This window comes from Onychostruthus taczanowskii, unplaced genomic scaffold (assembly GCF_017590055.1).
Source record: "Onychostruthus taczanowskii isolate IOZ18803 unplaced genomic scaffold, ASM1759005v1 scaffold100, whole genome shotgun sequence".
Lineage (NCBI taxonomy): Eukaryota > Metazoa > Chordata > Aves > Passeriformes > Passeridae > Onychostruthus > Onychostruthus taczanowskii.
The window spans coordinates 1,532,572-1,557,660 of NW_024496527.1; the positions used below are offsets into that span (position 1 = coordinate 1,532,572).

A 25,089-nucleotide genomic window follows, 5' to 3' on the forward strand; every position below is an offset into this window, starting at 1 on the left:
GGGAAAGGCTGGGAGAGCTGGGAATGTTCCCCTGGAGAGGAGAAGGCTCCAGGGAGAGCTCAGAGCCCCTGGCAGGGCCTGGAGGGGCTCCAGGAGAGCTGGAGAGGGACTGGGGACAAGGCATGGAGGGACAGGACACAGGGAATGGCTCCCACTGCCAGAGGGCAGGGATGGATGGGAGATTGGGAACTGGGAATTGCTGGCTGGGCTGGAATTGCCAGAGCAGCTGTGGCTGCCCCTGGATCCCTGGCAGTGCCCAAGGCCAGGTTGGACACTGGGACACCCTGGGACAGTGGGAGGTGTCCCTGCCCATCCACGATGGGATTTAAGGTCTCCTCAAGTGTCCGTGGGGAATATGCCATAAAATTCACATGTGACACCATCAGAACCCCTGGATCCTAGAGCAGCTCAGGAGGTTCTAAATCCTCCTGTTTGGAGCATTTATGGAAAAGGAGCTGGAAGGGATCCACCAGGACCATCGAGTCCAGCTCCTGGACTTGTCTTTGAGAGCCTTCGGGCTCTGAGTTTCCTGGTGAGACCTCACTTCTTCTGCCTGTGGCACACTGGGATTTGCTTTGGGATTTATTTGGTGGCCAAAGGAATCAGCCATAAAACTGGGACATGTGGCACTGTCCGGACGCCTGGCCTGGATGCTAGGGCAGCTCAGGAGGTTCCAAATCCTCCTGCATGGAGCATTTGTGGAAAAGGAAGTGTGGAGCACAGGGAATTTCCATTCCTGGGAGCACTGCTGAGCACAGCCCTTCATCTGGAGCTGAAGGATGGGGACAACCTTAGTGTCCCATCAGGGGAACTGCCTGGATTGGGTCATCCTCACCTTGCCAGGGAATGTTCCAAGGTCTGCCAAGACATTCCTGCACAGTAGGGACATTTTCCCATCTCCTTAAGAGCCCTCTGAAGAATATTCCAACAGTCATGCATTTCATGGATGCATTTTTGCATTTCAACAATGCATTTTTGGATATGGCTTCGGAATCAGTGACCCAGATTATTCCAGTTTTTTGTCCTTTTCCAAGCATCCCTGTGTGTATTCCCTGCCCATCCTTTGACAGTCCAGGAGTTGATTTTATTAAGTCTCCAATCACGGAATGTTTAGGTTGGAAAAGCCCTCTCAGACCATCAAATCCGATCCGTGTCCCCAAGTGCCACATCCACACTTCCAGGTTGGCAACTCCAGCACTTCCTTGGGCAGCTGGTTCCAAGAAAATGTTTTCCAAGCTTGCAAAAAGATGGTCCCAAATGCCCCTCAGAGGGTTTCTCTACTCCTGGAAGTTTATCCACCCAGACAAAACCACTTTTGGACCTCCCCATCCAGCTCCTGCCTCAGGGAGCTCAGTTTGGACAGCCATAAATATCCTTGTGCTTTTCCAGGAGCTTCACCTGGAGATCCCAGAGCAGCTCCATTCCTGCAGCTGCTCCAACCACCTCTGGCTCCCTCTGGCACCAGGTGGAGTCGTCTCCTTCCCACACTTTTCCTGTCCCCAAAGCCAGAATTCCATCTCTTCCCAACAAATGACAACGTTCAGCTACTCCCTGCATCCGAGCAGAGCCAGGCGGGTGCCTCCGGCTCTCTGATATTTCCTGTCAGCAGGATGAAAGCAAATTGAAGCAGGGAGACTTTTCCAGAGCAGCCAGGGAGGGCGTGCAGCTCTGATCTCCGCGGTGGCTGCTCTCAGCAGGTGACAGCGGGTGACAGCCACGTCCCCGCCGCCGCGGTGACCTAGAAAAGGAGCAGTTCCGCTGTGAAGGAGCCATAAAAATTCAGCTGGTCCCTGTAAACCAGAGAGCAGCTTGTTCCAGCTTGTTACATAAAAGATTCAGGCTCCCACCTTTCCTTTATTCCCAGCCCCGGGAGCCGGCGGTGTCCGTGGGTTGGGAATGAGAATTTCTTCAAACAGCCCCGAGCAGGGCACGGCTCTGGCGCTTCCTCCCGGTCACCTTTGGGTTTGAGTGGATTTTTGACTTCTGCTGTCACTCAGCGCTGAGCAGGAACAGGTGGATTCAAATATCCTGGGAAAGGGTTCTTGGGAAGGCTGAGCAGTCGCTGGCTGAAAACGGAGACGGGAATTTTCTGTCGGTGCCACGGCACAGATCCCACACCCCTGGATAAATGGCTATGGATAAAGGGAGTGAGGGTGCATTTATTGCCTTTCTGATTAAAGAGTCCCAAAATCCCAAAATGTTGTGGCTTAGAAGCCCAAATCTGATCCCATCCCACCCCTGCCATGGCAGGGACACCTCCCACTCTGCCAGGCTGCTCCAGCCCCAGTGTCCAACCTGGCCTTGGGCACTGCCAGGGATCCAGGGGCAGCCACAGCTGCTCTGGCAATTCCAGCCCAGCCAGCAATTCCCAATTCCCAATCTCCCATCCAGGAGAATTCCTGGAATTCCTTCCCAATATCCCATCTATCCCTACTTTCTCACAGTTTGAAGCCATTCCCCTTGTCCTGGCCCTCCAGGCCTTTATCCAAAGTCCCTCTCTCTCTCCCTGGGTTTGAAGTTGTTCCGAGCAAGGAAACAACATCCCCCTCCCAGCTCTGGAATGCCCCAAATTCCCATTTATTTACCAAATGGACTGAAGTGTCCTAATACAGAATTTCCAAGATCATTTGTTATCATCCCTTGGGATGGAAATCCAGGAGGCAGAGTTCTTTCTCTCCCAATCCTCCAGATTTTAGCAGATCTTAGTGCTGGAGTTTGATTTCTCTCCGATAAAAGGATCCCTCTCTTGGTGACCATTTCCCACCCTGCCTTCAATCCCGGAGCTGTTTTCCACATTTCAAGAGGATTCATTGTTGGCTCCGTGGCTTCCTCAACTTTTCCACATTCCCTGAAGTGTTCCCATCCCTTTCATCCTCAAATCTCAGACAATAAATCTGGCTGAGGACCAGCTGTTTCTGACACCTGAATTTCTCAGCTGTCAATTTGTAGCCCCTAAAATCTGCATCTGTAAAAAATCTGCCTCTTTGGATTCCATGTTCCTCATTTTTTAAGACTTGGGAATTTTAGTTTCTTAAAAAAAAAAAAAGGGGGAAAAGAGATTTTTTTTAAAATATATATCACAGAAATAAAGATAATATTATAAAACAATGAAATAATAAAAATGAATGGGAGGAGCAAGTCCAGGAGGATTGTTGATATAATCTTGCAAGAAGAAAGTCGATTACATGCCCAGGATTGTTCTGCTGCATTAGGAATGGTTTAATTGGGAAAGACTGTGCCCACTGTTGAATGGGCTTTCGAGGAGAAAAGGAAGGCAAAGAGGTTTATCATGCAACTGCCAAATTAGCGAGTCCTGGAATATCCTGAGCTGGAGGGATCCCAAGGATCATCCAGCGCAACTCCTTCGCTGCCCAGACCCCCAGCAATCCCACCCTGGGCATCCCTCTGCTCCTGGGGCTCTGGCAGCCTCGGGGCTGTGCCCATTCCCTGGGGAGCTGTTCCAGTGCTGATTCCACCCTCTGGGGGAGGAAACTTTCCTAAAATCCACCCTAAAGATCCCTTGGACACTGAATTTCCTTCTGTCCTATTGCTGTTTCCTGGGAGTAGAGCCCAGCTCCCACTCGGGACACTTTGGATCAGTTTGTCCCTGGCTCAAGCCAAGCCTCACCTGCCCAGTCTGGGCTGGGTTTGAGCTGTTGGTCCCAGCTGGATCCACAGGAGCCAGGATCCACCCCTGCAGGAGAGCAGGGAGGCAGGACTGGCTCCACACGGAAACACACGTCAGGGTTTGGGGTTCTGCTGGTTGTGGGAACATTAATTAAAGAGAGAAATGAGGGGAAGTGAGGGGAATTGTGTGAGGAGCAGCTGAGGGCACGGGGATGGTGCAGCTGGAGGGGAGGAGCTGAGGGGAGACCTCGCTGTGGTCCTCAGCATCCTCCTGAGGGCAGCTCAGATTTCAGTTCCCTGGGACAGGGACAGGAGCCAGGTTTAGGGTGGATTTTAGGAAAGGTTCTTCCCCCAGAGGGTGGAATCAGCACTGGAACAGCTCCCCAGGGAATGGGCACGGCCCTGAGGCTGCCAGAGCTCCAGAAGGGAGCACAACACCCTCAGGGATGCCCAGGGTGGCATTGCTGGGGTCTGGGCAGGGCCAGGGGCTGGGCTGGATGATCCTTGGGATCCCTTCTCAGTCAGGATATTCCATGATTCCATGATTCTCTGCCATCAAGAACAGACCATCCTCTACAGCTTGCCTGAATCCCAGATATTTGTCACTGAGGCATTCCAAATCCTTGGGAATGAAGATGACACAGGAGCCACGACTCAATTTTATATTCTCACCTGGATAACTCTGATTATATTCCAATCAGAATTATGAAAGAAAAGCAGGAATAACACAATTTTCCCCTAGGAATTCCCTACAAATTTTCCCTCTGTGATGTGCAAATGGAATATTTGCAAATATCCCATTTGTCCATGAGCTGAACAGTCCAATTTTAGATATAAAACTTCCAAAGAAATATATATATATTTTTTTTTTAAGGAAAATCTATTTATGTGGTGATAAATGGCAAAAAAAATTTACTTTAAACACCACCACAATTTTTTATGGAGTATCCAATGGATTAATTGACTTCGTCATTAATTTTTTTGTCATCAACTAACATTGTCATTAATTAAAGAGATTCTTGTCCAGCTAGTGGAGTCAGTGAAGGAATTTGTGCTGGCAATCAACTGGCCAGCTGTTTATTTTTTATGAACATATCTGAGCACACAAGAAATCAATCTTTAATCATCCCAGAGGATCAACTCCTCAGGAAATCCAGAATTCCAAGGCTTTAAGAGAATAGAGTTTTCCAGCAAAAGATATGGAATAAATCTCCTTTTATTGGCATAAATAAAATAAAAAAGCACCCCATAAAATAAAAAGCACCACATAAATAAGATAAAAAGCACCAGGATGGTTCCAACCTTCTGGAATAAAAATCTGCCCCATTTATGCCCCCTTTTGCTTTTCTGCCTCTTTTGGGAACAAAGATTCCTAAATATTCCTAGGAAAAAAGGAATCCTGTCCCAGACAAACTTTGGGTGCTCCAAGTTGCCAGTGTGGATATTCTCTGCTTAATTAATTAAAGGACAATGCAAATAAATGCTCCAGGAACTGCTCCTATTTTTCCTCAGGGCTACATAAATATTCCCAAACCATTGGAAAATTGTTATTCCAGCTTGGCTAAAGTCAATTCCTCACTGTTGGAAAACCGTAATTCCAAAGTTTATTTCCTACCTGAGTTTTATCCTTATCTTTGTGAGGAATGGGCTTTGATTATGAGACTTTTTTCCTTTCAAAAATTCCTTTTCCAACCAAATCCTGGTTCTAATGGATATTCCAGCTCTCAACACAGGGATTGAAGTGTAGGGTTGTGTTTCATGATTTTTTCCTTGTGGATTTTTTCTTGGAAGCCTCAATCTTGGCTTTTTCATAGAAAAAAGCACAGGTTCAATGTTAGGGATGGGCTGCACAGGGAATTTTGGGACGCGGCGATGAGGATTTGGCTCTTTCCCATCCAGGGAAGCCAAGGTGATTCCAAGGGAAAACAGTCTTGGATGCTTCCAGCTTGGAATCAGAGCATCTCCAGCTCGGTGCTCGGAGTTTCCAGCACCCCAAGGCATTGTAGGAATGAAATCCTACATTTAGGGTGTCCTGGGTTCCATTTATTTTCAACTATTTCCATATTTTTCAGCCCAGGTTGTTGGTGTTTCCCAAGTTTGGGAAGCAGCTTCTGGGATTATTTCTGGCTCTATTTCCAATGCTGGGTTGGTTTTCCAAGTGAGAAAACCAAAGCTGGGTGTGGCAGATCCTGAACTTCTTTATTTATATCAATATATTTATTATTTATATATTTGTATATTGATATATTTATACAGTTATTGTATATTTCTATATTGTTTTCTATTTATATTTGTATATTTATTTATATCTTTATAACTTATATATTTGTAGCTTTATGTATTTATTTATTTATTTATTTGTATATTTGTATATTTATATATTTATGTTTTATATGTATTTATTCCACAGCAGAGCTGGAAAATCAGAGTTGTTTTCCATCCAACACAGCGACAATTTTATGTTGTTTTGGATTTTGTTTTTCCTCTGGTTTCCATGGTGAAAAATAAGGATTAGACCAGAGCTGGTGTTGATTGCAAGGGAAAAAAAAAAGTCAAAATCTGTTTGTTTCCTGTAGAGAAATATCAATATCCAACCCTGGTTTTGGTGGGATAATCCTGAAAGGAAAAATCCAATTGTTTTCCTTTCAGAAAAGAGAAAATAATGGTGATTTTATTGCTTCTGGAAGGAAGGGCAAGAATTCAAAGCAGAGGCTGAATTTTATAGAAATTCATGTCTGGTTTGGGTAATTGCAAATTTTCTTCATTCATTATTGAAATTCTTTGGGAAATCTCAGTTTTATCCAAAGATGAGTTGGAATAGGGAATATTTTTAATTTTTGTCCTACAGTGCTCACAGATTTCATTGACATAATGACATAAAAATTGGCTTTAAAAGATAAATTTTATTTATTTTTTTAAACTTAATCACCACAAACTGGCCCTTGCTCCTTGGCTGTAATCCCTGCCTGCTGAGTATCCCAAATCCTCAGGAATTGGGACATTGCCCCACCTTTCCTGTCCCAAAACACATCCAAGGGCCATCGGACCTCTGGGAGAAATATTCCCAATTTTTGGTGTGGTTTGTTACAGAAATTCTCCACAGTGGGATAACTCAGGAAGTTCATTCCTTGTTGCATCTCTAATTCTTCTGGAATTTTGAAGGTTTCCCATGTCTGCTCTGCTTTCTAAGGTGAAGACAAATCCCAAAATCTCTGACCTTTGAATCTTTTGGATTCCAGGCTGGACAACAATTTTGAAAGGAAAAATTGTTTTTCTTTTTAAAAGGAAAGATCTTTCAGATTTTTGACAAGCCAGTTTTAAGTGTAAAACACAGATTAAAAAAAAAAAAATTAGAATTTTAAAAATGCCTAAAAACCCACTGGGTGTTTCTATGTCACCACAAACCAGCCCTTGGTCCTTGACTGTAATCCCTGCCTGCTGAGTGTCCCAAATCCTCAGGATTTGGGGAATTCCTGCCCCAAAACACATCCAAGGGCCATCAGAGCTCTGGAAGAAATATTCCTGATTTTTGGTGTGGTTTGTTACAGAAATTTTCCATGGTGGGATAACTCAGGAAATTCATTCCTTGTTGCATCTTGCATCTCCAGTTCTTCTGGAATTTTGCAGGTTGCCCAGGTCTGGTCCCACACACTTTTCCTGCCCCAAAACCCATCCAGGTGCCATTTGATTTCTGTGGGTAGCACATGGGCAGCTGGCCGGGAAGAAGTGGCCTCTGGAAGAGATATTCCCAATTTTTGATGTGGTTTCCATGGCGGGACAGTTCAAGAAGTTCATGCCTTGCTGAATCCCTTGTTGTATTCCTCGTTGATTCTTCCGGATTTTTGAAGGTTTCCTGGGTGTGCTCTGCTTTCTAAGGTGAATCCAAATCCCAAAACCTCTGACCTTTGGATTTTTTTGGATTTTTTGGATTGCAGGCCGGGCAGCAGCGCTGGTGGGAGCAGGAGATCACGGTGAACGGGAACATCCAGAAGGGGGAATTGATCACCTACAACCTGACAGAGCTGATCAAGCCCGAGGCCTACGAGGTCCGCCTGACGCCCATCACCCGATTTGGGGAGGGTGACTCCACCATCCGGGTCATCAAATACAGCGGTGAGCACCCCACATCCGAGGAAAAAGGGGTTGGGAATGTCCTGCGTCACCCGGAATGGCGTGGCTGTTCCCAGTCCTGGGATAATGTCATGAGCGTGGTCATGAGCGTGGTCATCAAAAGGAAGGGGAGAAATGGGGGCAGAGGAAAATCTTCCCCTCTTAGATGATTCATAACAACAAAAATGCCCAATGAATAAAATTCTAAACAGCCAAATCCCAAAATGCCATCCAATTGTTTTTGAGGGAAATAAGGAAAAGTTGGAATAAATTAATGCCAGCTTCACGAAATTGGAGATTTCAAGTTGATCCTTGATGAGTTTTAAGAAAAATCTACAAAGGTTTTTTTTCACCCAGAATGAGCAGAATAAATTTTATTTTAATGTGAATTATTGTCTTTAAAAAAAACCAGTGACTGTTTGTGCTCCTATGCAAGATTATAAAACTCTAAATTTATCTTAGAATTAATGGAAGGGCTTTATAAATTTCCCACATCATGAACGTGGTCATCCCAAAAGGAAGGGGAGAAATGAGGACAGTGGAAAATCTTCATCTCTCATACCAACAAAAATACCCAACCAAAATAATTCTGAACAGCCAAACCCCAAAATCCCATCCAATTTTTTTCTGAGAAAAGTTGGAATAAATTAATTCCAACATCATGAAATTGGACATTTAAAGTTGATCCTTGATGAGTTTGAAGAAAAATTTACAAAGGTTTTTTTTTTCCCCCAGAATGAGCAGAATTAATTTTATTTTAATGTGAATTATTGTTTTTTTAAAAAGTGACTGTTTGTGCTCCCATGCAAGATTATAAAATCTATAAATTTATATAAGAAATAATGGAAGGGCTTTATAAATTTCCCATATCATGAGTGTGGTCATCCCAAAAGGAAGGGGAGAAATGGGGACAGAGGAAAATCTTCCCCTCTTGGATGATTCATAATAACAAAAAGTGCCCAACGAATAAAATTCTGAACAGCCAAACCCCAAAATCCCATCCAATTTTTTTTGTGAGAAATAAGGAAAAAATAGAATAAATAAATGCCAGCTTCATCAAGCAGCAGATTTAGAATTGATGCTTGTTTTGAAGGACAAGTTTTAAAGAAAAATCTGCAAACAAAGTTTTTTTTTTCCCCCAGAATGAGCAGGTTTCATGTTAATGTGAATTATTGTCTTTAAAAAAAGAGCAACTGTTTGTAGTCCTTTGCAAGATTATATAATCTATAAATTTATATAAGGAATAATGGAAGGGCTTTATAAATTTCCCTCTAAAAGGTCACTCTGACAAAGATTAATCCACTTAAACTTAAAAAGAAAACCACAATATCCATAAATCCTGTTTCCCATATTCCCAGAAATTCAATCCTCTGTTAAATTCATCCAAATACCTATTTTTGGGTGTTTATTTCATGAATAATTGAATTGTTTGTTTGTTTTTGTGCTTTAAAAATTGCAATGAATTAGCAAGAAGGACCTTAAAGAGGTTGAAGGCTCCCTAAATGTGATTTCAATGATTCTTCATTTACCACCATCTTCCTGCCACAAAATTCCCACCAAAATGATAAAAAACTTCCCCTAAACCCATCCCATTCCCATCCCAAACTGCTCCAGGATCCTGCAACCCCCTTTACACGTTCTCCTGCAGCTATGCTGCCCCAAAAGTGGGATTTTTTCGCTTTTTTCTGGTTGTTTTGGAGGGTTTTTTCCCCAGGTTTATGATGCTGAATAAATTCAGCCTAACCACCTTCATTTTCTTGTCTGCTTTTGTGCCTGGGTGTGACACGGAGCGTTGGTTTTGCTCTGCTGGGAACAATCCAAACCGTGTGACTCGAGGTGACACCTGATGAGACTTTCCACCCAAACCCCTGCATTTAGTTACAAATCAAGCCTCAGTCAATGCAGCTGCCAGCAAGTGCAGATAATTCCAGGTTCAATCACTCAGGGATCCTGTAAAATTGAGGTTCTTTGGAGAATCAGAGGTAATTTGTAGGTAAAAGATGTAAAAATCGGGTTTCTCGGGGAGATGACACTGGAGCAAATCGCTGCTCGTGTTTCAGGTAAAGTGGTGCTAATTTAGAGCTGCACTGGAAACTCCAGGTTGAATTTGGGATTTTGCTGAATTTTAGGCTGGGATTAAAGCAAGGAAGGGCAGCAGGAAAACCTGGAGTGATGCTCTGGCACTGTTAGATGTCCCCATTAATTGGAGATAAAATTTAATTTTGGATTTTGTGTGAATAAAACTCAATTCCAGCCCTGAGCTCAGCCTCCTTCTGCTTCCCACATCTGTGGGGCTGTGGCAGAAGGGCCTTTTCCTAAATCACCCATCCTCAAATTTCTCCTTCTGCAAACAGAGCCACAGAATAATCTCTCCTTCAATCCCATTCCCAGGTTTTAGATTCCTCTGGATTGACCTGGAAAGCCATTTCCATGCTTAGGATATTGTGGACATTGTGAAGGTTTGGATTTCATTCTCTTCCAGCCTCTTAAGTTGTGAAGTAGAGGAATTTCAATAGTCAGCTAGGGGAAATTTAGGATAATCTGAATAGTGAATGAACTAGAATTTTTTCTTTGAATTAATTTTATTTTTCTTCTGTTTTCCAGCTCCGGTGAATCCACATCTCCGTAAGTATTTAATTTCTTATTTTATCTTCCATGCCTCGAAGAACAGTCCGTGCATTGGTTGTCCCTCACAGCTGAAAAGTAGATTTCAAGTATTTTACTCCCAGTGGAAAAGTAAATTTCAAGTATTTTACTCCCAGTTAAAAAGTAAATTTGAAATATTTTACTTCCAGTTGCAGCCCATGGGTGGCAGGAACCACCTGAAGGTGTCATTTGGGATTCCTCTTGTTCCAACAAGGATAAAAGAAGGAAAATCACAGCTCCAGCCCATCTTTCTCATTGCCCCAGAGACTCCACCCAAAGGAAAATATTCATGGGATAAAGTTCAGATCCAGCTGTGGTGGAGCAGCTCAGGAGGTGTTGGGGATGCCATGGGAAATCATGGAAGGGCAGGGACACCTCCCACTGTCCCAGGCTGCTCCAGCCCCAGTGTCCAACCTGGCCTTGGGCACTGCCAGGGATCCAGGGGCAGCCACAGCTGCTCTGGCAATTCCAGCCCAGCCAGCAATTCCCAGTTCCCAATCTCCCATCCATCCCTGCCCTCTGGCAGTGGCAGCCATTCCCTGTGTCCTGTCCCTCCATAGATTGTCCCCAATCCCTCTCCAGCTCTCCTGGAGCCCCTTCAGGCTCTGGAAGGTTCTCTAAGGTCTCCCCAGAGCCTTCCTTGTGGTTCTTGAGTTATTTCCATGCTTTTTAGGGCAGATTGAATCCAAAAAAGAAGGAAGTTCTTCCACACAGAAACCCAGGAATCACAGATTCATTGCACAGAGAAATGTGGAGACCCCAAGTGATTCCTGGTTCTCCCCAGATTCTCAGGACACAGCTCCTCAGGCATGACTGGAAATGGAAACTCTGGCACAATCAGGCACGGGGATGTCCCAGGCTGGAAATGTCAGTCACACTTTGGTCTTCCACTTTTCCATGGGCACCAAATCCCTGCAAACATCCAGGCAGGAGGCTGGGATGGAGCTTTGGCACATCCCAGTAAAACCACCCTGTTCCCACAGTCCCACAGCTCCCTGCTCCATGATATTCTCCCAAATCCCAACCAAATCCATTTTTTCTGTCACAACGTATTCTTGTTTTTTAATAGCACATCCCAAAATTATTCCTGCCTAAGGAATGAGGTCCAGTCTCCCTTTTTTTCCTGCTCCAGGGCAGAGCCATCAGGCAGGAGCAGGCTCTGCTCCATCCCTCAGACTCAACTTTAAGCCTTTGTGTAAATTTTAAACTTATTTGCAGAAGATCTTGTCCAACATGTTAATAATTAAGCAGGGCTTAGCTCAAAGCTGCCAGGAGCTGCGGGAACCTCTCCCATGGAGTCTAACGAGCAGGGAATGAGACTCTTGCTAATTAATATATTAAATCTAGGCTCTGGTGGGGAGAAAAAATACAATCCCAAGTGCTTCACGCTCCTCTAGGATTTTAAGATCTCAAGCTAATTTTCCAAAGATCTTGTAGGATCATGATGGAATGTGGGTGGCATCCAAATGAAATAAGGAATTTGTTGTCTCAAAGGAGTGACTGGAAAGTTTTTCCACCAAAGCTGCAGGGTCCCCAGGACCACTCCTTTCAGGTGGCCAAAGCCATGGTAGAATTCTGCTTTGCTCGCTTTCCCTGAAGGTTTTTTGAGTGGAATCCCTTGGTAAGACAGAAATCCCAGTCTGCATCCCATCTCCATTCCCCAAGGGCACCACGGCCCCACAGCCCCAAGTGCCACCTCCACATGGCTTTAAATCCCTCAGGGATGGGCACTCCAAACCTCCCTGGGCAGTTCCAATGTCTGGCCACCCTTTCCATGAAGAAATTTTCCCTGATATTCAATTTAAGGCTCCCCTGGCCCAGCCTGAGGCTGTTCCCTCTGCTCCTGTCCCTGTTCCCTGGAGCAGAGCCCGACCCCCCGGCTGTCCCCTCCTGGCAGGGACTTGTGCAGAACCACAAGGGTCCCCTGAGCCTCCTGTGCTCCAGGCTCAGCCCCTTCCCAGCTCCCTCAGCCTCTCCTGGGGCTCCAGACCCTTCCCCAGTTCCCTTGTCTGTTCTTCCGACAAAATTCCCATTTGTTCCTAAACTTGTTGGGCTGATTTCTGGTTTTATTTATGCTGTGTGAACAAAGAGGAGGAGCTGTATCCAACCAGGACAAGATTCCTGACTGGAAACTGAAGTCATGCTCTTCCTGCTTCACTTCTGGAAGAATCCCATTCCCTAAATCCTGCCTTTTGATGCAATCTCTGCAATACCCAAGCAAAAAGCATCAAAAGATTCAACTCTGAGGTGGAGCCTCACATCTCCACTTCATTTTTTACCACCTAAAAGAAACCATTTAATGTAAACCAGAATGATTTTAGATCAATTTGTACAATTAGAGGTCACCCCTGAATAATAGAAGAGAGGAGATGTTCAGGAGTCACATCCAACTTGGATTTTATGGGAATAGATGAGACAAATCCGTGCTACAATGAAGGGTTTCACCTCCAGAACAGCTTCAGCTTTTGCTCTAATTGTCAAGGAAATTATTAATGACCTGAATCCACTTCCAGAGCTGCCATGTGCCCTGACAAAAGCCACCACTCTCATTAATGTTAATTAGCACCATTGTTAGGGCCATGGCTAGAGCACCTGTGGAAAAGCTGCTTGTTCCTCCTGCCCTCCTGCTCAGCAATTAACAGCTCCAGACCATCCAGATCTATTTAAATGCTCCTACAAAAGTAGGGAGTAAAGCCTGAGGAGCTTTTTCCCATTTTTCTTCTTCTGTCATTTTTTGAGGAGGATTCAGTGCCAAGAACGTTTAGCACTAACCTTTTCCGAGGTATTCCACATGAAATCAATGTTTGACTATTAAATAAATGGCAAACTTTGACTCTTCTTTTTTTCCCTGTCTGGCCTGAATATTTATTTTATTTTTTTGTCTTCACCTCAGGAGAAAAATCTTTTGTTCTGCTGATGTGGAATTTCTTAATGAAGTTCTGAGGGCAGAAGACAGTTATGCAGCTTTTAAGGCACTGGAGGGGCAGTGCAGAAAGTGCTGAATGGCTGAAAATTCATTCTTTTGTTCACTTTGCTCCAGGACTGGACTTGGGAATCAAAACTTTTCTCCTTCAACTAAATTTTGCCTTTTAATCTCATTCCTTTGTGTAGAAGCAGCAACTTCTTTGTTGCAGGAAGATGGAAAAGTGGAGGTGGAAGCAAAATCCACAAAATGTGGGGTAAACCAAGAGAATTTGGAGCCCAGGTGGTGTAAAAAGGATTCTTGGAGCGGCACAGCTGGCACTTTGTTCAGAGAGCTTTGTTTGAGGCGTGGAACATTCCAAGAGCCTTGGTGGGGTCTTGGAATTCCCTTCCCAGTCTTGGGATAAAGAGGAGATGTCGATCGGTCGGCGTCTCTCCTGACAGGTTTGGGTGCAATCATGGAACCATCAAAGGATCAGGGATTGGTTTGGGTTGGTGGGACCTGAATCCCATCCCATCCCACCCCTGCCATAGCAGGGACACCTCCCACTGTGCCAGGATTCTCCAGCCCCAGTGTCCAACCTGGCCTTGGGCACTGTCAGGGATCCAGGGGCAGCCCCAGCTGCTCTGGCAATTCCAGCCCAGCCCCTCCCAGGCAGGAATTCCCTCCCTGGTCCCCAGACCAGCTCCAACCATGCTGAGTTACCAGGGATAACCAGAATCCCACATCCTGCTCAGGTCAGCAGGGAAGGAGCTGTGCTTTGGGGAATGAATTCTCCTGGAGGATCTGATGATGTTGATGGATTTACCGGGAAGCCAAACCAGTCTGCTCGAGGTGCTGATAGCCAAGGAGGTTTCTGGGAACTGCATTCCAGTGATAACCTGGTTTTATAGGATTGTGTTTTATGCTGATGTTCTGGAGGGGCACAGAATCCCAGGATGGATCGGGCTGGAAGGGACCTCAGAGGGTCACTGGTGCCAGTCCCTGCCCAGGGCACAGGATTGTGTCCATGTGGCTCTGGAATGTCCCAGGGAGGAGACTCCAGCCCCTCTCTGGGCTCTGTTCAGGGCTGGGCACTGCCCAGAGCAGGAGTTCTGCCTCCTGTGCCCTGGAATTCCTGGGATCAGCCCCTGCCTGTGGCTCTGCGGCCATCGCTGGGCCTGCTCTGCCCTCTGCACACAGGGACAGACACAGGGACACCCAGGGGACAGACTGGGACAGACACAGGGACACCAGGGCTGAGGCCCCTCTCAGCTGGGGCTCCTCTCCAGGCTGAGCAGCCCCAGCTCCCTCAGCCTTTCCTGGGCACGGAGATGCTCCAGTCCTTCCTCATCCTCACATCCCTGTTCTGGACCAGATCCAGGAGCTCCAGGTCCCTCCTGTCCTGCTGATCCCAGAGCTGGACACAGCACTCCAGATGTGCCCAGGGCTGAGCAGAGGGGCAGGATCCTCCCTGACCTCCTCTCTGATCCCCCTGGACCCCTTTTGCCTTGTGTTGTTCTTTGAAAAGGTGGGAGGAGAACCAGGAATATTTGGAAATCACTCCAATGCATCCTGTGGTTTGAAGTGAAATTTTCAAGCTTATTTCTGAGCCTACAGCATCACCTGAGTGTTGCAGCAGTAAGCTCCAGGTCCCTCTCTCCTCACTGATTAACAGGGAAGCTCCAGTGGCTTATGTGGATTTAGAGCTCCCCAAAAGCCCAAACCTGCAAACATTTATCCACCTTCTCAGTTTAACAGGGATGAACAATCCCCCGACACTGGTGTTTGAGTTTCTCCTACCAATGAATATAAATTGCACCCCTCCAAGCTGACACTGTGTGCAGGCTGCTGCCTTCTCCCTGGAGAAGGGAGATTTCCTTCTTTTCTCAGATAAATCAATGGACTTTGCAGGAAGAGTAAACTCAGCAGGAATTGTTCATGCAGTGAAATTCAGCTTTTGCACGTTCTACTCCACGGGGCCTTGTTATGCTCTGAGTGAGAACTGAACCTCCAAGCTGGGCTTTGTTTTGGTTCTTAAATTACAGGAGGAATTTCTCATCCCATCATCACCCAGCAGGGCAGATCACTGGGATCACTGGCCTCTCACAATTCCATGCAGAAGAGGATCCCAGGAATCCTCCTTGGGGTTCTTGGCAATTTTTATTCTTTAGACCTACATGTTTACCACTTTCTTCAAATGCATCACAGAAAATCCAGGAGGTGTGTCCTGGACATGATACAGTCACCTCTCCTTAGCATAAGGATTCAGATATTCCTCCCAGGAAATTGTTATGATAATCTGGTGATGGGGACTCAATTCCCCTCCTGATATCCCTTCATGTGCTGCTATGTCCTGATTTTTAGAGATTTCCTTCATCTCTATCCCAAAGCTCCTTTCCCTCATTTTAGCCACTTCCTCCTTTTCCATCCCTATTGAAATGAAGGATAATTTAGGAGATGCCACTTGGAGATAATGTTTACAATTTGAAAAGCTGCTGTCTGTTATTCCTAAGCCACATTAACCCACTTCCCACATTTCCCCCCATTTTTAATGTTTTATGGGAATGATTCTGTTCTCCCCGGCTTTTTAGAAATGTAAAAAGAGACAACAGCTCTAAAAACCACTGTATAAATCTGAATATATGAGGAGGAACTTTACAAAAAGATACAAATATAATTCCAATTTCACCAGCACAAATCGATGACCCTGATTTATTTTTTTGTTGAGCTTGCTGCTGAAGAAAACTGTGCATAATTGACAAGGAATTTGAAAAATAAGGATCTGATGGAAAACCTTGGCCAGTAAATTCCTGTTACTTGTTTTGGCAGGAGAGTTCCACTGCGGCTTTGAGGATGGGAACATTTGCCTTTTCACTCAAGACGACACCGACAACTTTGACTGGACAAAACAAAGCACTGCCACGAGGGACACGAAATACACCCCCAACACGGGGCCCAACGCCGACCGCACCGGCTCCAAGGAGGGTAAGATCCAGCAGTGAGGAATCTGGGATGAGGGAACTGCCCAGGACAGGCACTTCAGCCATTTCCTGCTCATGGAATCCCAGATGGATTGGGATAGGAAAGGATTTAAGTTCATCTTGTGCCATCCCCCACCATGGCAGGGACACTTCCCACTGTCCCAGGCTGCTCCAGCCCCAGTGTCCAACCTGGCCTTGGGCACTGCCAGGGATCCAGGGGCAGCCCCAGCTGCTCTGGCAATTCCAGCTCAGCCCCTCCCCACCTTCCCAGCCAGGAATTCCTTCCCAATATACCACCTAAATCCACCCTCCTTCACCTTAAAGCCATTTCTCCTTGTCCTGTCCCTCCATTCCTTGTCCTAAATCCCTCTCTAGCTCTCCTGGAGCCCCTTTAGGCCCTGGAAGATTCTCTAACTTCAGACCAAGATCCTTCAATGACTTCCAGAAGGAATTACCAGCACTGAGGAGTGACAAGTCCCAAAGCACAACCCCTGATGGTGCCATTCCCACCTTGCCTCATTTTTATTGTGCCATTTTCAAAGTGATTCCCTTCACATTAAACTCTAGTGGGGCAATCTGGCTCATCTTAAAATATTCTCCTGCTTTACGTCATTTAAATTCTCCCTTGGGCTCTCTCAGCCCATCACAACGAGGTGGTTTTTGCCCCATTTTTGCTCTAGCTGTTGTTAAAATGTGCAATTTTCAATCTGCTGCCCCTGTCAATGCGTGCTCCTGACTGCAGCACGGATTTGCATTTGAAAAGTCCAACATATCGAGCTGAATTTATCCAGACCTGCAGTAATTCCTGCTATTTTATTGTGTGCACTTCCAAAGGGGAAAAATTCATCCTGCACCACATTCATTTGGTTGGATTAATTCAATAATATCTCTGTGGTTGGCACTTCCAGGAATGGAATAAATGGATATTGTCTTCCTCGGGACTGACATGGCAAGTCGAAAATATTCCTTGAAAGGTTTCCATCATGTTATTTTCCCTTTATTTTACAAGTCATGTTTCCAGGGACAAATTCCCTCTCAGGACTGAAGGCTGAACCTCCTCAGATTTTGTGCAAAGGTTCATCAGTTTGGAGATGCTTTCCAGCACTAGCCTGCTCCCTAGATTTTAGTTTTTATGGAAAACACTTCTTTGGAGCAGCTTTTGGCAACACAGGGGCTTCATGTAGGAAAAAAATGAGTCCCAGAAATGACATGGTGGGGGATGGAAGTGAGAACTTTATGAGGATGTTTGATAATTCCAAGGTGTTGCTGTATTTATGTGTGTTGGATGTTGAAGGCCTCATCCCAGTTATTTGCTTTTGGATTTTTCCAGGGTTTTATGTGTAGATTGAGATATTCCAGGTGTTGAGGACCTCATCCTAAGGATTGTGTTGGGTTTTGAAGGCCTCATCCTAAGGGTTTCCCTTTGGATTTTTCCAGGTTTTCACGTGTACACAGTGCTGAAGGCCTCATCCCAAAGATTTCCCTTTGGATTTTTATAGGTTTTTCCATGTACGTTGAGATGTCCCAGGTGCTGAAGGCCACATCCTAAGGATTTTCTTCAGTGTCCCAGGTGTTGTGGGCCTCATCCTAATGGTTTCCCTTTGGATTTTTCTAGGTTCTGACATGGACATCGAGATGTCCTGGATCTTGAGGGACTCATCCCGATGATTTCCTGTTGGATTTTTCCAGGTTTTTGCATGTACATTGAGTCACCCCAGGTGTTGAAGGCCTCATCCCAATGGTTTCCCTTTGGATTTTTCCAGGGTTTTCCATGTACATCAGGATGTCCCAGGTGTTGAGGGCCTCATGCTAAGGATTTCCCTTTGAATTTTTCCATGTTTTCAAATGTACACAGGTGTTGAGGGCCTCATCCTAAGGATTTCCTGTTGGCTTTTCCCAGATTTTCACATGTACACAGGTATTGAAGGCCTCATCCCAATGATTTCTCTTTGGATTTTTCCAGGTCTTTGCACACACATCAAGACATCCCAGGTGCTGAGGGCCTTATCCCAGTGATTTCCCTTTGGATTTTTCCAGGTTTTCACATGTACATTGAGACATCCTGAGTTTTGAGGGCCTCATTCCAATGATTTCCCTTTGAAAATTCCCAGGTTTTCACACATACACAGGTGTTGAGGGACTAATCCCAACGATTTCCCTTTGGATTTTCCCAGGTTTTCACATGTACACAGGTGCTGAGGGCCTCATCCCAACGATTTCCCTTTGGATTTTCCCAGGTTTTTACATGTACATCGAGACGTCCCGGCCCAGGCTGGAGGGGGAGAAGGCCCGACTCGTCAGTCCCGTTTTCAGCGTCGCTCCCAAAAATCCCTACGGAGCCACCAACACGGCCTATTGCTTCAGCTTCTACTATCACATGTATGGACAGCACATAGGTGAGAGAAAGCCAATTCCTTTGGGAAAAATAGCTGGAAAAAATTCCTCTTGTTTGAAGGAAAGGCGTGGGAAGAGTGCCAGCTCCTCTGAGAGCATGGTGTATCCCAGGGAGGTGCTTGAGAGCATCCAAATCGTGGCAACATTCTGTTTTCCACTAATCAGGGATTTGTAGGAAGGAGGAATTTCCTTCTTACAGCTGGGAAGTGTTTCCTGCATGAGTGAGGTTTTGGGCAGGGAACTGCATGGGAATCCCATTGATCTGAATGGGAATTTTAGAGCCTGGCAAGGGAAAAGTTGATTTTAGTAAGGATTTTTCCTGATTCTAAGGGGATGTTTTAGGCATTCCTGACTGAATTCAGGATCAGGTTGGGAGCAGCTGCATTTCTCATATGTTTCCTGTGGAAAAGTCATGGAAAATTTGCTCAAACACTACAGGAATGTGGATTTTCAAGGAGTAGCTCTGAGTGTTTTTTAGACATTCTTGACTGGGTTCAGGACCAGGCAGGGAACAGCAGCATTCCTCAGGTGTTTCTTGTGAAAAAGTAATGGAAAAATTGCTCAAACACTGCAGGAATATGGATTTTCAAGGAGCACCTGTGAGTGTTTTAGGCATTCCTGCCGGATTCAGGATCAGGCAGGCAGCAGCAGCACTCCTCAGGTATTTCTTGTGGAAAAGCCATGAAGAATTTGCTCACAGACTGCGGGAATACAGATTTTCAAGGAGTGAGTTTGAGTGTTTTTGGCATTCCTGACTGGATTCAGGATCAGACAGGGAGCAGCTGCATTTCTTTGGTGTCTCCTGTGGAAAAGTCATGGAGAATTTGCTCAAAAACTGCAGGAATATGGATTTTCAAAGGATATCTGTGAGTGTTCCTGAGTGTTTTTGGCATTTCTGACTAAATTCAGGATCAGGCAGGGAGCAGCAGCATTCCTCATGCATTTGCCATGGAAAATTCATGGAAAATTTGCTCTAAAGCCACAGGAATTTGGATTTTCAAGGAGTATCTGTGTGTGTTATAGGCATTCCTGAAGGATTTGGGATCAGGCAGGGAGCATGTGCATTCCTCATGTGTTTTCTGTGGAAAAGTCATGAAAAATTTGCTCACACGCTGCAGGAATTTGGATTTTTTTTTTTTTTGCCAGCCTATTTTTAGTCCTGCCTCTTTCAACACCCACATTTAATTTCTTTTTATGGTATGAAAAAAAAAAAAAAAAAAAAAAAAAAAAGGGAAATTATAAAAGCCCAAACAACAAAAATCCAATTTTTGGAAGTCCTTTGTGGGTTTCTTAGTGCTCCCAGTGTGCCAAGAGTTTTTCCAATGTCAAAGTGACCTGCTTTGATGTATTTTTATCTCTATTTCAAGGGCAAACTCATCCTCCCAGAGTTCTGGTGCTTGCTTTGTCCGAGCTCCCCCTGCCCCCAGGCAGAGCTCAGATTTTAAGCAGAGCAGACAAGAGCACTCAGGTTGTTTTTTTTTTTGTCTCTGTGCTGCAGGAAGGTGGATGCAGCTCCAGGTTGGAATTCTCCTGCCTCTGTGCTGGGTTTTATATTGGAAGGAAGGAATTCAGCCACTCCATGCTGAGAAAAAATATAGAAATTGCAATATCTGGTCATATTCTGGTCGTTTGTTTGTGGTGTATTATGAAGAACAAATTACAAACATCAAGGGTCAAAGAGTGTTTCTGTGTTCTGAAAGTTAGAAAGTATTCTAAAAGTTCTATTCTACTTCCTATTACTCTTCCTTTTAATTATTATTAATAAATTTTTCTTTATACCCTTTTAAAGTTTTAAACCTACTTTACCTTTCCCCTAATCCTACCTCACAGCAAAAGTAAGTAAATTAGTAATTAACCAACTCTAAACCCCCCACACTCATTAATGCATTAACCAAAAAATCTCAAATTAACAAACAGAAACCACTGCACACATAAATATAGAAATTAATATAAATAAATATAAACAAATACAAACAAATATAAATAAATAAAAATAATTATAAATACTATAAATAAATAAAAATAAATATAAATAAATATGAATATTTGGAGGAGGATGAGGCTGAGCAGCATTCCTAACCCTGCTCCAAACACCTGGGCTGGGCTAAAGGAATCCCTTTGCAATCCCTTTCTGGTTTAGGTCTTTCCCTGCTCTGTGTGGAGGCAGAGCCAGACTTTCCCCTCCAGCTCCCATTTCCTTTGTGCCCATTCCCTGCATTCCATGGGGAATCACAGAGCTTCTCCTCATTCTCCCTTTCCAGCTCCTTCAGGGAGGATGGATGATCCCATTCCAGTCCCATTCCAGTCCCATTCTCTCACCCTGGTGAAAAGGCCAACAGGGGAATATTTCCTCCATTAAATCTCCAGCCTGATGTTTTCCAAGGCTCCAAGTTTGGCTTTTGCTGGAAATAAGAACTGTTCCAGAACAGGTGCAGCTGCCTCAGATATGGGGGCTTTCCTTGGAATTTGTGGGGTCTGCTGTGCCAACCATCCCAAAAAAACCGCTGCTCCTGTGGGAATTTGGCTGTCTGAAAGTCTCAGGTTAAGAGAAATACACTGAATTTACAGAGCGCAAAGAGGCCCCACAAACCCGCAGGCAACCACGGCGGCAAATAGGACCAAAACCCCCAAATCCTGTGAATTAATGAACCCAGAGAAATGAAATTTGTTATTTTTTGATGCACCAAGAGAATCTGGTTCTGTTCATGCCTGCAGGTGACCCTGGTGTCAAAAATGTCTGTGCTGGTACCAGTTACTTACTGGTGGTCAAAGGTGCAGCTCTGGGGGGTTTTCCTGCACAGAGAGGAATTTTGGAGGTTTTTCAACTCAGAAGATGTTGTTTTCCTCCAGAAATATTCCCAAGGGCATCAGGACTCTCCCTGAGATGGATCTGCCAGGTTCTGGGGATCTGATGGAGTTCAACAATGGGCAGAGGAAAGCTGGGCAGTTTTAGCAAGCAAGAACTCAGCATAAAACAGCCAAATTGCTGATTTTGCCCAGGGTATGGAGGTCTAATGCCAATTCCTTGCTCTAAACCACAGAAAATTCCTTTTTACCTGTTTTCCCTGGAATTCTCATGCCTTGCCTGAGCTGCAGGATGGGTGCTCAGCTCCCCTCTGCTGGGAGTTCCCATCACCACTTCCCAGCATTCCTGAGTTTAAAAGGTTTTGAATTTCTGCCAGGAAACTTCCACACCTCAAATCCACAGAAAATGGGTTAGGAGGGTGCTGCACCATCCAGGCAGAGCCTTCCCAACTCCAGTTGTCCTGCTGTTTTCCAGGAAGTCTGAACGTTTACCTGCGGCTCAAAGGCCAGACTGCCATAGAAAACCCCTTGTGGTCTTCGAGTGGGAATAAGGGACAGCACTGGAACCAAGCCCGGGTGAACATCAACCCCCCCACCTCATTCCAGGTAAGCCTGGCACCTCCAGGAACCAGGAATTCGGGGCTGGGAGGGAGACTGGGAATACTGACCTTTTTCTTTGGGATTTCCCAGCTCTGGAGGCTGCTCACGGACAGATAATTGCTTTCCTTGAGCACCACGGAGCTTAATCATGCTTGGAGCTCAAAACACTTTCCAGCTTCCCAAAGATGCTGGGAGTGATTCCAGCAGGTTTTGATTTCAGATTAGCAAGTGGACTATAACATTATTCTCTGGGAGAAATTACTTAGGGCTCCTGTGTTAGAGGTTTTTGGAAATATGTGGATTTTCTACGGGAAATGAATGAGCATGAGACACACAGGGTTGTGACAGGTTTTTCACACATTTCCTGCTGGGGTTGACAGGGAGGTGCTGATGGACCTTTAGGGGCAGTTCCCAGGCACACTGGGAGTTGTATGGAACTGGAACACTCCCAAAAAAAGCAGCTGCTTCCAGCAGGTCCTGCTGTGGGTGAGGCTGGGAATGTCCTCAGGGAATGTGGGAGTCACGAGCCGTGCCCTGAGTGCAGGGCTCTCCTCTGAGCCCTCTCTGTCACTGCCAGCTCTCCTAGGGGAGAAAATGTATTTTTGGGAAAAAGCCACAGGCTGGTTTGTGTTTGAAGTGACCTTGAATCCCATCTCATTAAATCCCACTCCATTCAATCCCATTCCATTCAACCCCATCCCATTCAACCCCATCCCATTCCACTCCTATCCTATTCCACACCTCCCATGATCCCAGGGTGCTCCAAACCCCAGTGTCCAATCTGGCCTTGGAAGATTCTTCAGTGCAAATCCAAACTGCTCTTCTAAACATTCGCCTTAGGTTCCACTTCCTTCATTTTCAGGGAATTCCTGATGCTGACCTTTTGTTTTTATTTCAATGTATGAGATGTGTTGGCAGGAGAGAAATGGTTTGGTCTGTGGGATTGCAGAGCAATTCCAAGGATGGGAATTAGAGGAAAATTGAGGGAGAGGGAGATGTGAAGTACAGTGAGACATGAGAGAGCTGGGAATGTTCACATGGAGAATGGAAGGATCCAGGAAAACTTTTCAGGGACTGAAGGGGCTCCAGGAGAGTTGGAGAGAGACTGAGAACAAGGGATGGAGGGACAGGACACAGGGAATGGCTCCCACTGCCAGAGGGCAGGGATGGATGGGAGATTGGGAATTGCTGGCTGGGCTGGAATTGCCAGAGCAGCTGTGGCTGCCCCTGGATCCCTGGCAGTGCCCAAGGCCAGGCTGGACACTGGGGCTGGAGCACCTGGGACAGTGGGAGGTGTTCCAGGCTGGGAGTTTTGATGGGAACAAAGTGTCAGGAATGAAGAGAACAGGAATTGCAGAGCTCAGGAGCACTCAGAGCCCAGGCCAGGCACAGAAATTCAGAGTGGTTGAGTTTTTCATTGGTGAAGTCGGGATAAATCCAAGAGTTCTGAAGAGTGAAGGAGAGAGAAGTGATTTAATATCTGAACATAATAAATGCCCTGGGAAAGGGAAGGAAGAGATGGATTTGAAGGGGTTTTGGAGACCTTGGAAGGGCTTTAGAAAATTAGGGAAGAATCAGACTCTTGGGCAGGGAAATGCAAAGGATTTGGCAGCAGCAATCCAGAAGAGTGGAGGAGGGAGGTTCCAGAGGGAAACTCCTCTCCTTGGCTTCTTTTCACCTTTTACATTGTTGTGTTTAAAGGTTTCAGCATAAAATAAATGTAAAGCTCTGACCAAATTTAACAAATAAATGTCAGAGCTCTTGGAGCCTTAAATTATCTTTTTTTTAGCATCGCTCGCATCACAGAAAATTTTATTTTCCATTTAGGAGTGTAAGTAGGAAGGAATAAAGCTCCAAGTTAAATTTAAGGAGAGGGAATTGAAGTGAATCTTTGCAGTAAAACACTGCAGTGACATGGAAATTAAAACTTTTTATAGGGTAATTTATAGGAGTAAAAGATTTTATACCTTGTCAGTCCCTGTGATATAGAACAAAGCTTTTGTCGTGAGGATCTGGGAGGACTGCAGTGCTTTAAATCTCAAAAAAGTGCATAAATCTAGCTCAGATATTCAGACACTCAATGTTTTTAAAGAATGAACACCCCAAAAATAGGGAACCCCAAAAGAGAGGGACACGTTTGTTCTGTCAACCAGAAAATGTCAGTTTTAGTTCAGGTTTGAGCAGCAGGACATGGTGATGGTATGAATGATTGGAATTGGATTTATTGCTAATTTAGGATCTAAATATTGCAGTATCCAAATAAAAAATCCAGGATTTATCACAAAGGATTGGGATCAGCAGGTCCTGCTCACTCCTGTTGAGTCCGTCACTATCTGAGCTCCATATGGGGCTCAACCCACCCAGATTTGGTCACTTTGTGTCCAAAATATTCCAACATCAGCAGGATGGGCTGGGAACATCCAGGTTTGCAGCCCTGGGCCCTGCAGGATTCCCAATCCCAAATCACAAAACTCTTGTGGAGCTACTCTGGGATTTATCTCCATATTTGAATGATCCCAATGCTTTCACTCCTCCATCCAAAAGGGAATATTCCAAATTTTCAGGCTGGAGGTGTTCCTTACAGGGAGGACATCAGGAAACCAGGTTTCCCCAGTTTGTCCCAGTTGGCCCAGTCTGCAGCAGCATTTTGACCCCTTTTTCAGATCGATGTGCACCAAACTAGAGCCTCTCAGCTCCCCACTTTTGGGGGTGTTAATGACACCCTGAAACCCCTCCTGCACCCCCCACCTGGTGGGATTGTCCTGGGACACCCCAAGTGCCTGGAAGGGAAAGGGAGAAGGGTGAGAGGGGCGCACAGGGGTGGGTGAAAATCTGCCTGAAATTCTGTGGAAAAATCAGAGAATCCCACACTGGTTTGCGATGGAAGGGATTAAAAATCAACTCATTCCACTCCTGCCATGGGCATGGACCCCTTCCATATCCCAGGCATATCCCAGCCCTGTCCAGCCTGGCCTTGGATACTGCCAGGGATGAGGCAGAAGCTGAATCCCCCCAAAACAC

At 45.4% G+C, this 25,089-nt stretch overlaps 1 protein-coding gene across 1 annotated transcript in view; it reads left to right on the forward strand.

The window, feature by feature from the left end:
• The window catches only part of MDGA2 (MAM domain containing glycosylphosphatidylinositol anchor 2), a 188,856-nt gene that overhangs the window by 160,864 nt on the left and 2,903 nt on the right, over nt 1-25,089 (forward strand). Inside the window, exons 11-15 of the mRNA XM_041409992.1 lie at nt 7,563-7,740; nt 10,342-10,362; nt 16,118-16,273; nt 18,507-18,665; nt 21,944-22,074. Coding sequence (XP_041265926.1) covers nt 7,563-7,740; nt 10,342-10,362; nt 16,118-16,273; nt 18,507-18,665; nt 21,944-22,074 — 645 coding nt within the window. The remainder of the gene's footprint in view (nt 1-7,562; nt 7,741-10,341; nt 10,363-16,117; nt 16,274-18,506; nt 18,666-21,943; nt 22,075-25,089) is intronic.